A 14,146-nucleotide genomic window follows, 5' to 3' on the forward strand; every position below is an offset into this window, starting at 1 on the left:
TTTCACATCTATGCCCGATTCCACAGCAAATGGCTCATCAACCAGAACCAGGGACCAGAAAGTAAGGATTCTGTGTTTACTACATATTAAAGGCTCAATCAGAAAGCAGAAAGCACCAATAAGCACAACATTTTTAACACAGGATATGAAAAACCACATGATGTTGAGATGAAAATGCTTACCGCTTACCACTTAACAATTTCAACATGGCACCCATGTTGCCCAATTTCAAGAATATCTCAACTTACATTTACATTTATGGCATTTAGCAAAGGCTCTTCTCCAGAGTGACTTGCAAAAGAGCTTCACTGTTTACTTAATCTTAGCTAGTTTAAATAGATAAAAAAATTCAAAGATCCTCTAATCTTAGACTCTAAAGTCAATATGGAGACCATAGTACTCTTCTCCTAACCTGAGTACTCTCAGAAGAGGAGGAGGGTCTTCAGTCTGGATTTGAAGACAGCGAGCGTTGGACTCTGCTGTTCGGACACCCAGGGGACGTTCGTTCCACCACTTCAGTGCAGGCCATAAAAAAAGTCTGGACGCTCGTCTTCCGTGGATCTTAAAGGATGGCGGGTCGAGCCGAGACGTACTTGAAGCTGGAAGGGCTCTTGGTGCAGATCGGCTTTTGACCATCGCATTCAAGTACGGAGGGGCTGGCTGGTCCAGTCTTGGCTTTGTAGGCCAGAGTCAGGGTTTTGAATCTGATGACCTAAAGTGGTGGAACGAATTTCCCCTGGGTGTCCGAACAGCAGAGTCCAACACTCGCTGTCTTCAAACCCAGACTGAAGACCCTCCTCTTCTGAGAGGACTTGGGCGAATAGTAGAGTGGTCTCCTTATTGACTTGCGTTTAGTAGAGTCTAAGATTAGAGGATCTTTGAATTTTTTGTCTATTCTAACTAGCTGAGGTTTTTCTTGGGTAAATAGCAAAGCACTTTTGTAAGTCGCTCTGGAGAAGAGCGTCTGCTAAATGCCGTAAATATAAATGCTTTGTTCAGATGGGTTGTTTTGAGCATTGTCTTCTACAAACCAGATTCCAAAAAAGTTGGGACACTAAACAAATTGTGAATAAAAACTGAATGCAATGTGGAGATGGCAAATGTCAATATTTTATTTGTAATAGAACATAGATGACAGATCAAAAGTTTAATCTGAGTAAATGTAACATTTTAAAGGAGAAATATGTTGATTCAAAATTTCATGGCGTCAACAAATCCCAAAAAAGTTGGGACAAGGCCATTTTTACCACTGTGTGGCATCCCCCCTTCTTCTTACAACACTCAACAGACGTCTGGGTACAGAGGAGACCAGTTTCTCAAGTTTAGAAATAGGAATGCTCTCCCATTCATGTCTAATACAGGCCTCTAACTGTTCAATCGTCTTGGGCCTTCTTTGTTGCACCTTCCTCTTTATGATGCGCCAAATGTTCTCTATAGGTGAAAGATCTGGACTGCAGGCTGGCCATTTCAGTACCCGGATCCTTCTCCTACGTAGCCATGATGTTGTGATTGCTGCAGAATGTGGTCTGGCATTATCTTGTTGAAAAATGCAGGGTCTTCCCTGAAAGAGATGACGTCTAGATGGGAGCAAATGTTGTTCTAGAACCTGAACATAGTTCTCTGCATTAATGGTGCCTCTCCAGACATGCAAGCTGCCCATGCCACAAGCACTCATGCAACCCCATACCATCAGTGATGCAGGCTTCTGAACAGAGCGTTGATAACAACTTGGGTTATCCTTGTCTTCTCTGAATCGGATGACATGGCGTCCCAGTGTTCCATTAAGAACTTCAAACCGTGACTCATCTGACCACAGAACAGTCTTCCATTTTGCCACACTCCATTTTAAAAGACCCCTGGCCCAGTGCAAACGTCTGAGCTTGTGGAGCTTGCTTAGAAATGGCTTCCTCTTTGCACTGTTGAGTTTCAGCTGGCAACGGCGGATGGCATGGTGGATTGTGTTCACTGACAATGATTTCTGGAAGTATTCCTGAGCCCATTCTGTTATTTCCTTGACAGTGGCATTCCTGTTTGAGGTGCAGTGACGTTTAAGGGCCCGGAGATCACGAGCATCCAGTAGAGTTTTACGGCCTTGACCCTTACGCACAGCGATTGTTCCAGATTCTCTGAATCTTTTGATGATGTTATGCACGGTTGATGATGATAACTTAAAAGTCTTGGCTATTTTACGCTGGGTAACACTTTAACTTGGCTTCAGAGAGACACTGACACTCTGAGAAGCTCTTTTTATACCTCATCATGTTGTCAATTGACCTAATTAGTGTTAATTGGTCTTCCATGACACCATGACACCATGAAATTTTGAATTAACATATTTCTCCTTTAAAATGTTACATTTACTCAGATTAAACTTTTGATCTGTCATCTATGTTCTATTACGAATAAAATATTGACATTTGCCATCTCCACATCATTGCATTCAGTTTTTATTCACAATTTGTTTAGTGTCCCAACTTTTTTGGAATCCGGTTTGTACCCTGTTGCTTCCAGAAAAGAATCAGGAGATGGAGGAGACTCTAGAGTCCAACAGTGAGGAAGACGAGATGGATAGCATCTTCTCAGAAGGAGTCTGAAGCACCAGCCGAAGAGGATCATCAAATAAGGGGAATTTACAAATGGATTCAACACAGCTTCACCCTAAAACATTAAGGTTCTACTAATGGCTTTTTCAGCTTCTTGATGCCAAAGAAGATCCATTTTTGGTTCCATTAAAGAAAGGTGCAAAAGTGATGTATGTGTGAAGAACCTATTAATGGTCCTTTATGGACCCAAATAAGGTTCTTCTATGGCATTGCCCAAAGACCCTTTTGTAGCTCTTAAAAAAAAAAAAAAAAAGAGTGCTGGTTCAGTTTATTCAGATAATTTAGATTTGATTAGGGAATGTTTAAAGTTTTTTTTTATTAATAAGCTTTAATAATTTAACCCTTTAGAACCTGAAAGGCCTATATTAGAGTCTATCCCTCAGTTTTTCTTGTCTGTATATTTAAATTAGCTTTTCAGAAATTAAGACTAAAAGGGAAATCTTAAAAATAAGCCTAGGCTGGTACCAAATAAGGTTGAATAAATGAATGATTTAAGCTGTATTATCCCCATCTGAGCCTGGCTTGTCTTGTAAATTTGGCCTAAGCTGGTCTGCAGAGCAATATGTGACTTCAGGCTGTTTGACACATTCAGATATTAGAATATATAAGCTATAAAAATACATGCTGATATCTGAATGTGGCAAACAGCCACATACTCATTACTCATATGGTAGGTATGCTGTGGGTGATGTGTTTGATGAAAGATCTCTGATAAAAGGATGCTCACACGTTATGTTGGGGTAAAATTAGAGAAGTTTACCATGTGTTTACACATCTGCTTTCTATAAGGCAGCTTAAAGCATGTAAAGCACTTATCTCCTGATCTCTCGCTGCACCACCATACTGCTAATGATCGTTCCACATAAAGATCATCTCAGACCAGCATCAGGATATCATTATGTATGTGCACTATATGTCCACATATTAGTGGACACCTCTTCTAATGAATGCAGCTAGTTTAGAATGCACCCACTGCTGACACACACAGCTTGTCTGGTCCCTGTAGAGAAGAAGTACTGCCAATAGAATAGGACTCTCTGGAGCAGATCAACATCATGACCCTATTGGCTCCATGCTGCCTAATAATGCCAGGCGTGGGCTAGAGGGGTATAAAGCCCCCCAGCATTGAGGAGCTGTGGAGCAGTGGAAGAACTGTGTTCTCTGGAATGATGGTGGAGGAGTTCCATCCAGTACTTCTGGGATGAGTTGGGGTGGTGATCAATCATCCAACATCCTGACCTCACTAATGTTACCTCACTTTTGTCTCTGAATCCAATCAAATCCTCAGCAGTGATGCTGCTCCAGAATGTAGTAGAAAGCCTTCCTCCCTGGACAGTAGAGACATCAACTCTTTTTAATACCATTAATTTCATAAAAACAATGAATGAACAGGTGTCCCAATACTTTTGTCCAAATAGTGTATGTTCTCATTGCCAAGCACTTCTAAGCTCTGCGCTTACATGACCTGTGTTTGTAGGTCTATCAGCCCCAGGTATTACTTTGGGTTACCAGTTTCTGAGGAATGTCTGTTGTGAGAATTGACCTGGCTGTAAGAGCTGATCCCTGCATGCCTTAATAAAGTCAGTCTGCACATTTAGCCTTTCCCCCACTCTCTCCAGTCATTACATCAGGCAGTCTGATCTAACAGGTTTGTAGTTTATTATTAGATTATGATTTTGAACCATCTTAGAGTGAAGGTTTGGACACCTCATGGATCATTCACAGTCACCTTCAGGAAAAGTCCAATTGATTCAAATTTCAGAACTGATGCCCACAAAGCAGGAGCAAGACTTTAAGCCATTAACAAAAATGCTGGAGATCAAGTGGAGGTCTGGAAGACCAAGAAACCTGTCTGAGAGCTGATACCTGTTTGACTCTAAAAGACCTTCAGGAAAATTTTGCACTATTGGTGGTGGGGCACTATTCTACTGTGCAGCTACTCCTGCACTAATATACCTTCATTGAAGAGTCACCAGACTTTTTTGCATCCAACAACAACAAAAAAAAAATAGCACCAGAAGGAACAAGCCTGAGGGCTTTTGGAAATAGGATCTGTAGACTGATAAAGTTACAGTGGAACTTTTTGGCCATAATAAGGCCAATGGTAAAGATAAGGCCATAATAAAGAAAATGGGCGCAGAATTTCACGAAAACTAACACCTTTCCAACTGTTAAGCACAGAGGTTGTGCTGCAGCCGGTGGCATGGGGAACATTTCATTGGGAGAGAATGGAGGGACGAATTTAGTTTAACGACAGCCTGGAAATTCTGGAAGCAAACATCAAACATCTCAAAAACCTGAAGATGAAAGTGATAAAACAGCAGAATAATGATCCTAACCACACCTCCTAACAACATCCACATTGGACTACCTAAAGAGAAGCAAGCTGAAGAGTAGAATAGTAGAATAGTGCTCCACCACCAATAGTGCTAAATCTTCCCGAAGGTCTTTTACAGTCAAACAGGTATCATCTCTCAGACAGGTTTCTTGGTCTTCCAGACCTCCACTTGATCTCCAGCATTTTTGTTAATGGCTTAAAGTCTTGCTCCTGCTTTGTGGGCATCAGTTATGTTAATGTTCAGAGTAAACATCAGCTGCTTAGAGGAGCCCAGGGCTGCTGATTGTTGGGAGAAGATTGAGGAGTCTGGGTTTTTATAAAGTTCTGAAATTTGAATCAATGCGGTCCTCACAGTCCCCCAACTTAAACATCATCATACATCTATCTGTGGTAGATCTTAACAGAGCAGAGCAGCAAAACGACCCAAGAACCTCCCAGAACTGGAAGACTTCTGCAGGAGGAAGACTTTCGGCTTCTACAAAAAAAAAAAAGTGTTTACAGGCTGTAATAGTTACAATAAAATATGTGGGGTGTCGTGCTGAGCATGCAGACCAAACTTCTCCTTTTTCTGCTGCTCTGAATCTGGAAAAGTTCAAAATAAAAAAGTCATCTTTCCTTAACAATTAAGGAAACATTTCTTCTTTAACTTTTGGTATGATGTTGGCTCATCTTTTGAGAATTTCCCAAGTGTGGGACTAATAAAGGATTATATTATCATAGGATTGTCTTATCTGTCACTCACTGAACTTTTTACAGTAACAGACATTAAAATATGAAAGAAATATTATGTGTCAGTCAGCTTTTTTTGAGATCTTAAGGAACGGTTGATTATACAGTTCTTTTATTATCATTTTTCATTATTTTTATTATATTATATTATATTATAATATTATATTATTATTATATTTCAGGCACTTAAAGAATTCATGGAAAGGTCAGAGGTTAAAGGCAGGTCGGCCTGAAAGCTTGTTTTTTCACAGACTCGCTAAAGCAGTGAAACTAACCTTTTTTCTATTTCTCTGTTCATTGTGGCATTCTGTCCATTTAATTTTGGCAGAAAACAGGAAGCGAGCTCTTACACAAAGTAATGGTAAAAAAAGCACTTCCCTTTTTCTTGCAACAGCCTCTTCAGTCACGTCAAATATTAGGCAACTGTAGCCGCTGCCTCACTCTCACCCCGCAGCCTCTGACTGTAAAAGACCTGCTGAGTTTCCGAGAGTTAACTGGTGTTCATCAGATGTTCTGATGGTTTTGGCTTCAGCTCCCAGGGCAAAATGAAAACGCTGATCATCTGTGGAGTCCTGCTGATGTTTACAGGACCTGCTCTGGTTTCTGGTGAGTTTCTTTCAGTTTCTGAGTGTGGAAGAAGCTTCTGGTTAGATGTTACTCTAGAGCTACAGGAGCTTCTCCTAGCCATTTCTGTAAAAGAGGGAGTGTGAAGAACTGGAACAGCTGGAGAAGTTTTATTCAGCCTTTAAAAGGTTCTTCACACTCACAGATCTCCTCAAATGACTCATGGTAACATTCATTAAAACATTGTTAGAACCTAAATTCATTCGTTCAACTAATTAAAGAAGAAAGATCCTACAAAAATGTTCTTTAAGAGCTTCCATAGAAGAACCACATTTGGTTCCTTTCTGAACCATTTTTGTAAAATTTTGAGTATGAAGAACCTTTACAACTAGCAAAATTTCTTTATGCTTTTAAAAGGTTTTTCACACTCAAAACTTTTTACAAAATAAAATTTCTACGAAAGGTTCTTTGCGCAATCCCATAGAAGAACCACTTTTGGTTCCTTAAAACTAAACTTTGTAAAAGATGCAAAAGTGTGAAGAAGTTTTACTTCATTTAAAAGGTCTTTACTCAAGAAAATGATTCATGGTAACATTCATTAAAACATCGTTAGAACTTAAATTAATTAACTAACTAAGAAAGAAAGATCTTATAAAATGTTTTTGAGAGCTTCCATAGAAGAACTACATTTGGTTCCCTTATGCACCATTTTTGTAAACTTTGCATGAGTGTGAAGAACCTTTACAACAAGCAACAGTTCTTTAAGCCTTTAAAAGGTTCTTCATGCTCAGATCTTTGCAAAATAAAAGTGCTACAAAAGGTTCTTTGAGCAATCCCAGCATTCGCATAGAAGAACCATGTTTGGTTCCTTGAGGAGCCAATTTTGTGAAAGATTTGTGAGTGTAAAGGACATTTACATTTACATCAATCAAAAATAACTTTAATAGGTTCCTCACAATCATAAATTGCTACAAACATGATCTTTAGAAATCTGAAGTTGCTCTTCTATGACATTGTTCCAAGAACCTTAAAAGAACACAGTAACATGAGAATTTATCACTACTAGAACTGCAGAAATGGTCATTTTGACCTTTGAAAGTATGATAAATGCTTATTTATTATATTTATATCAGAAAAAAAACAAACACAGCATTTCTCAGGTTATTATAAGAAATGCCACAAGGCACATACACTTATACACTAGCTTGTATGGCATCCAGGTTTAACACAAATCAAGAACCTTAATTTTAAGAGTGTATGTGTTAACAATTTTTTATAACATTTATTAATATATCATTAATGTTAGTTCATTAGTTATGAAAGACATTGTAAGTGTATAGACATTTCTAAATCACTGTTTGTTTAACAATAATGATAATACTAATATATTATTATTATTATTATTATTATTATTATTATTATTATAGTCAAGGAATCACAGTATTACAGACATATTGTTGGACAGTTCTAGATATGGGCCAGAATTTTAATGGGGATGTAATTTAATCTGATGATTTAAGAGATGGTTTAAGGTTGGATTTGAATACGGATAGTGAGAATTAGACCGTTAAACCAATAGAGGGTTCTGGAAAGTTCTAGAGTTGAGATGCAAATCTAGAAATTGCTCCATTATCAAAGCCATAAGGTTGGAGGAGGAAAGTTTTAGTTCTACACCTGATGTTCAAGTCCATTTACATCCCACCCTTTAAACCCATTAACCCTCTTAAAACACGTATGTCCTGTGGGTGGGCTGAAAGTGTCACTGCAGACTTCTATAACCAGAGAGTAGCTCCACCAGTTACTACAGAAGCCCTTAGTGTGATATAAGCCTTTCTGCATTAAGGGGTTAAACCCATTAATTACTAATGAGCTGACTGAGCACAGTAGACGTTTACAAGCTGCAATAAAAGTGTTGAGAAATTTCTGTAACCTCGTATCTCCAATAAAGCAGCTTTACACAGGAATGAAAAAACCTTCCTTACTTCTTAACAATGGAGGTCCACTGGTCCATTCATCATGAGATACAGTATAAAGACCAACTGCCAGATTCACATTATGGAGAAAAGTGAAAAACAGCAAAATATGAAAAATAAATATATATTATAAGGAATTTGATTTTAAACTGCAGTTAATAATGCAGTAGATGTGTGTGTGTGTGTGTGTGTGTGTGTGTGTGTGTGTGTGTGAAGTGTGTACTACAGACTGTGGCAGAAGCTAAAGTACGCTGTTCATAATGACTTCATGTTTTGAAATGCGTCAGACTTCTATTATCAGTCATATAAACACGGTTACTTTTGGTCCGTCATGTCGTAAGAGTCGTTTATGAGGCCAGAGCCCGACTCCCCGACTCTCTGCAGCTTTCGCTGGAAAACATGAGCTAATTATATTTCCCATTTTACATCACCAGCTGCAAAACGTTCAGTAACCAATCAGCACAGATCTTAAACACAAGCTTCAACATCACATACATGCATTAAAAACATATATTTAATATTTTGTTACAACAGATTTTTCACTTTTTGACATTTCTGGCACATTTATTATATTATAATTTATTCTGTTTATTTTTTTATGTTAAAAAAGTCTTACGTCTACATAAGGCAAACGTTTCTGTGAAAACTCATGTGTAATTTTTAACACCTCTTATACGACAATACTTGCTTCATAAGCAAGGTTACAACCTACAATCTGATTGGTAACCCCTTTATGTTTGGAAGGCAACTACATAGAGACTTCATAATGCATTCATAAGCATTTCAAAATTCATAAGTTTAAGTTTTAAATACTAACATATACTGCTCATTAAAATTCAACTACTGCTTTATAAATATGATATTCCATGCTTATGCATTTGTTATGAAGTCCAACAAAAATATGCTACCATAATGTATATAAAGCTCCAGACTCTAAACAGAGTTGTAATGGAGCAGATGTTTGAGAGGTTATCTTCCTAAAGGCACTGTAATATGCTGTTTATACATGCACAAGCTGTGTCCAGTGTTTATATATGTATTATGAAGTCTGTAAGTAGGTAGTCTTTAAATAGGTGTTACTATATTTTTCCATGACTTGAGAATGAAGCTTCGTAGCAAGTGCTGTAAATATAACCTTTAATAAAGGTTAAACCTAATAAACCTTTAATAAACTTACTTACTTATAAGATAAGATAATCCTTTTTAGTCCCAAAGTGAGGAAATTCTCATTGTCACAGCAGCAAAGGGAGAGCAAGACATTCAGATGCAAAATGTAGATAAATGGCCAATATATACACCATATAAATAATAGAAATATATATATAAAAAAGTGTTACCATTAGTTACATTACTTGGGAATGAAGCTTTATGGCAGTGTTACAAATGGCACAGATGATTGACAGGTTAGTTTAAGTCAATGCAATTTTATTTACCTTATAATTAGAATTATATAATTATCTTTTTTTCTTAGAATCACAGAAATACACGGTTTTTAATCAGGTATTGTGTTATTCAGTGTTTATGTATGTATTATGATGTCCTTAAAAAGGTCTTAAAAAAGAGAATGAAGCATCGTAACATATTAAAATTCAATGACTGTTGTATAAAAATGCAATTAAATGCTTATGCATGTGTTATAAAGTCTATATGTAGCTAGCTTTCAGATGAATCCATAAGTTCCACTCTTGAGAACGAAGCGTCATAGCAGTGTTATAAATAGAACTGATAATTGCCAGGTTCTGTTTAGTCAGTACAATTTCATTTATTTTGTAAAATATCATATGTCATCTTATAGTCGCTAAAATACACTGTTTATATATCAAAAACGAAGGTCTTCACAAAAAGATAAAATTCCATTCAGTTAAATTCCATTACTGGAGAACGAAGCTTCATTACATTAAAAGTAGTTGTTTTATAACATAATAAACATATTACAGTATGTTTACAATAGCCTTAAATAAAGTATAACCATAAGTTCCATTACTTGGGAATGAGGCTTCATAGCAGGGTTATAAGTGGAACAAACATCCGTCACCTTAATTTATTACCTATGAACTGGCACATGCTCCTTATTAAAATGTAATTACAGCTTAATAAATATGCTATTCAATGCTTATGCATGTGTTATGAAGTCTCTATGTAGATAGCTTTCAGATGAAGTTTAATCATAAGTGTCATTCTTGAGAACGAAGCTTTATAGCAGTGTTATTAATAGAATCAATGACTGACAGATTAGTTTATGTCAATAAAATTTTATTTATTTTCTAAAACTAAAATACACTGTCTATGAATCAATCAATTTTAAATACGGTATAAAGGAGCAACATAATGTAGCTGGGGGTGCACATGTGATTGGTCTGGGCAACTGCCCCTCTAAAAGTTAATGGACCACACTGTTAACACAGTAACATGAGATGTTATCACTACTACAACAGCCATGATGGTCATTTTGACATTTTAATGTCAAAAAGCTCATTAATTATATTTATATTAGAAAAAATAACAAACAGTATTTCTCAGGTTATTATAAGAAATGTCACAAGGTACATTTACTGCTGTGTCGAATAGTGGTGGTTCTAGCTTGTACGGCATCCAGGCTGATTAAGATATTTTTCAAAAGACACAAATCAATAATTATTAAACTTTACACATTTCACAAATCTATACTAAAATAAGACTCACGACACCAAAAAGAAGCAATAAAGTCAAATATATACAAATTCTAGTAGATAAATACAAATATGATGAATAATTACACTAACAGGCTGTGTTGTTCAGTGGTTATGTGTATTATGGCATCTCTAAGTAGCCAGTCTTCAAAAAAGATGCTACCAAGTTCCATTACTGGAGAATGAAGCTTCATAGCAGTGTTATAACACACATCCGTCAACTCAGTTAAAAGCCTTTTAAATACTTTTAGATATTGCACTGCCTTTGATGTTACATATACAGTACCACTGCTACCAGATAACACAACTAAAACTCAATAGAGTGAATTCTATATCACACAAAACACAAAGATAGAAAAACACATAAAAGTAAGGGAATCTAATATTACATTATTGCTCATCAAACAACAAACACGCTTATTGTTGCTCTCACGCAAAACCTTGTATCTCCGAAACTGCAGCTTTTCAGGAGGAAAAAATCTGAACTTTCAATAAAATATCAGAGTCATTTTGGAGCATTTCTATTGGTCCATTCATCATAAAATTCTGATACAGTATAGAGGACAGATTTGTGCACACACACACACACACACACACACACACACACACACACATTTACACTTTCTCTCTCTCTTACACACACACATTTACACATTCATACACACACACACACACACACACACACACACATTCACACACATACTCTTATCTCTCTGACTTACCTCTAAAGGTTTTTTAACACATCTGCTACACACACACACACACACACACACAAACACACACACAAACACACACACACACACATTCACACACATACTCTTATCTCTCTGACTTACCTCTAAAGGTTTTTGAACACATCTGCTACACACACACACACACACACAAACACACACACACACACACAAACACACACACACACACACACACACACACACATTCACACACATACTCTTATCTCTCTGACTTACCTCTAAAGGTTTTTTAACACATCTGCTACACACACACACACACACACACAAACACACACACACACACACACACACACACACACACAAACACACACACACACACACATTCACACACATACTCTTATCTCTCTGACTTACCTCTAAAGGTTTTTGAACACATCTGCTACACACACACACACACACACAAACACACACACACACACACAAACACACACACACACACACACACAAACACACACACACACACACACACACACACATTCACACACATACTCTTATCTCTCTGACTTACCTCTAAAGGTTTTTTAACACATCTGCTACACACACACACACACACACACACACACACTTTCAGCTCTTTTCAAGCACCTTGTATTCCTGAAATAAACACCTGTTTTATCTGTGAGTGTTTTGATGGCGGTTTTTTACTGATGATGTTCCTGATGCTCTTCCTCTGCAGGTCTGATTGCAGTAGGTTCTGACTGCATATCTAATCAGCCTTGTCTGTTTTATGGAGCTCTGGGACGTCCACTGTACCTGCAGCTGCCCTCTGAGTCTCAATTAACATTAAAGAAGAACAGCAGTGGAAATACTTCTGATCCTATTCTCACATTTAAAAACCAAACAATCAGACAAAACCCTCCAGATCCAAGATGGCAGTTTGTTACTGAGAACAGAACCATGATCATCAGCAGAGCAGAGAAGAACCACTCAGGAAACTACAGTTTAGACACCTTTGATTCAGGAGGGACATACAGAGGCAAATATCAGTTCCAGCTGATTATTGAAGGTAGGTCTACACAACCTCCAATCACATCACACTGCAGAACCACACAACACACTGATTAACACACACATCTCCAGACTGAACCTGACTGGGGTCTGTATCAGATGTTCAGTGAAGCTCATTTACTGCAGGAGCTGAAATGGGCAGAAGAACAGTGAGCAGTTGAACAGTCCGTAAAGTTTACAGTAAAGTCAGTAAAGTTTACAGTAACGTCTCCTTTAATTTATGCAGTTCAGTCTTTAAAGCTCAGCCTGTCGGCTCTAACCTAACTCACTACATTAACCTGGGAAAGGACAAGAGCTGAACGTATGTGTGTGTGTGTATGTGTGTGTGTGTGTGTGTGTGTGTGTGTGTGTGTGTGTGTGTGTGTGTGTGAGACCGTATGCTCGTTTGCATGTATGTATGTATGACACACATGTCCAAAAACCTTTGGGAGTGAGTTTGAGAGAGAAATGTGTGTGTGCGTGTGTGTGTGTGTGTGTACAAATGTATGTGTGTGTGTGTAGAGTGAGGTGTGTGTATGTGCATGGCCATCTGTGTGTGTGTGTGTATGGAAGATTTCCAAAAACATTTGAGAGTAAGTGAAAGAGTGAAGAGGAGTGTGTGTGTGTGTGTGTGTATGGTAGTTGAGTGAGTTAGTGAGGACTGAGAGAAGAGTACGAGTGTGTGTGTGTGTGTGCGTTTTTGTGTGTGTGTTCGACTCCTAGAATATCTCACAGACCCCTCACACCCAAGACCTTGGACACACACTTTGAACGAGTGTGGCAGTTAGGAGGTTTATGCTGCATTAATTCACAGAAAACTGGAGAAGAATAAGTCGCCGCTTTGAGGAACAACAATAAAGAGCTTTACAATTACAACAATTATAGAATCTATACTACATGTCCAAAAGTTTGTAGACACCCCTTTGGCCACTTTCAGTTGTACCCATTGCTGACACAAGTGTACTAATGCATACACAGCTTGTCTAGTCCCTGTAGAGAAGAAGTACTGCCAATAGAATAGGACCCTCTGGAGCAGATCAACATCATGACCCTATCGGCTCCATGCTGCCTAATAATGCCAGGCTTGGACTAGTAGAGGGGTAAAAAGCCCCCCAGCATTGAGCTGTGGAGAACTGTGTTCTCTGAAATGATGGTGGTGGAGCTCCATCCAGTACTTTTGGGATGAGTTGGGGAGTTGGGGATGAGGAGGGTTGGTGATCATCCAACATTCTGACCTCTCTGTGACCTCATGAGCAGGTGTCCCATTACTTTTGTCTATGCAGTTTATTTTTAGTACTGGGTAAATTCAGGGAGGTAAAGAGTATCATAAATTGGTATTTCTGAGCTAATGCCCTATTTATAGCTTTGACTTGCTGTAACCCAGATTGAAATATAATCTAATCTGAACTGTAATCTAATCTGAGCTATAATCTAATCTGAACTGTAATCTAATCTGAGCTGTAGTCTAATCTGAACTGTAATCTAATCTGAACTGTAATCCAGACTGAGCTGTAATCTAATCTGAACTATA

The 14,146-nt window shown here is 37.9% G+C and overlaps 1 protein-coding gene across 9 annotated transcripts in view; it reads left to right on the forward strand.

The window, feature by feature from the left end:
- Positions 1-14,146, forward strand: part of LOC140573855 (natural killer cell receptor 2B4-like) — a 42,813-nt gene that overhangs the window by 14,223 nt on the left and 14,444 nt on the right. For 6 of the 9 annotated variants that reach the window (XM_072693446.1, XM_072693448.1, XM_072693449.1 and 3 more), the window contains exons 1-2: positions 6,132-6,276; positions 12,305-12,634. The exons of the other annotated variants lie outside the window; for them this stretch is intronic. In XM_072693446.1, coding sequence (XP_072549547.1) covers positions 6,216-6,276; positions 12,305-12,634 — 391 coding nt within the window. In that variant the 5' untranslated portion in view covers positions 6,132-6,215. Of the gene's footprint in view, positions 1-6,131; positions 6,277-12,304; positions 12,635-14,146 lie in introns of those variants that run through there. 9 annotated transcript variants of the gene reach the window in all.

Source organism: Salminus brasiliensis, chromosome 12, assembly GCF_030463535.1.
Source record: "Salminus brasiliensis chromosome 12, fSalBra1.hap2, whole genome shotgun sequence".
NCBI lineage: Eukaryota > Metazoa > Chordata > Actinopteri > Characiformes > Bryconidae > Salminus > Salminus brasiliensis.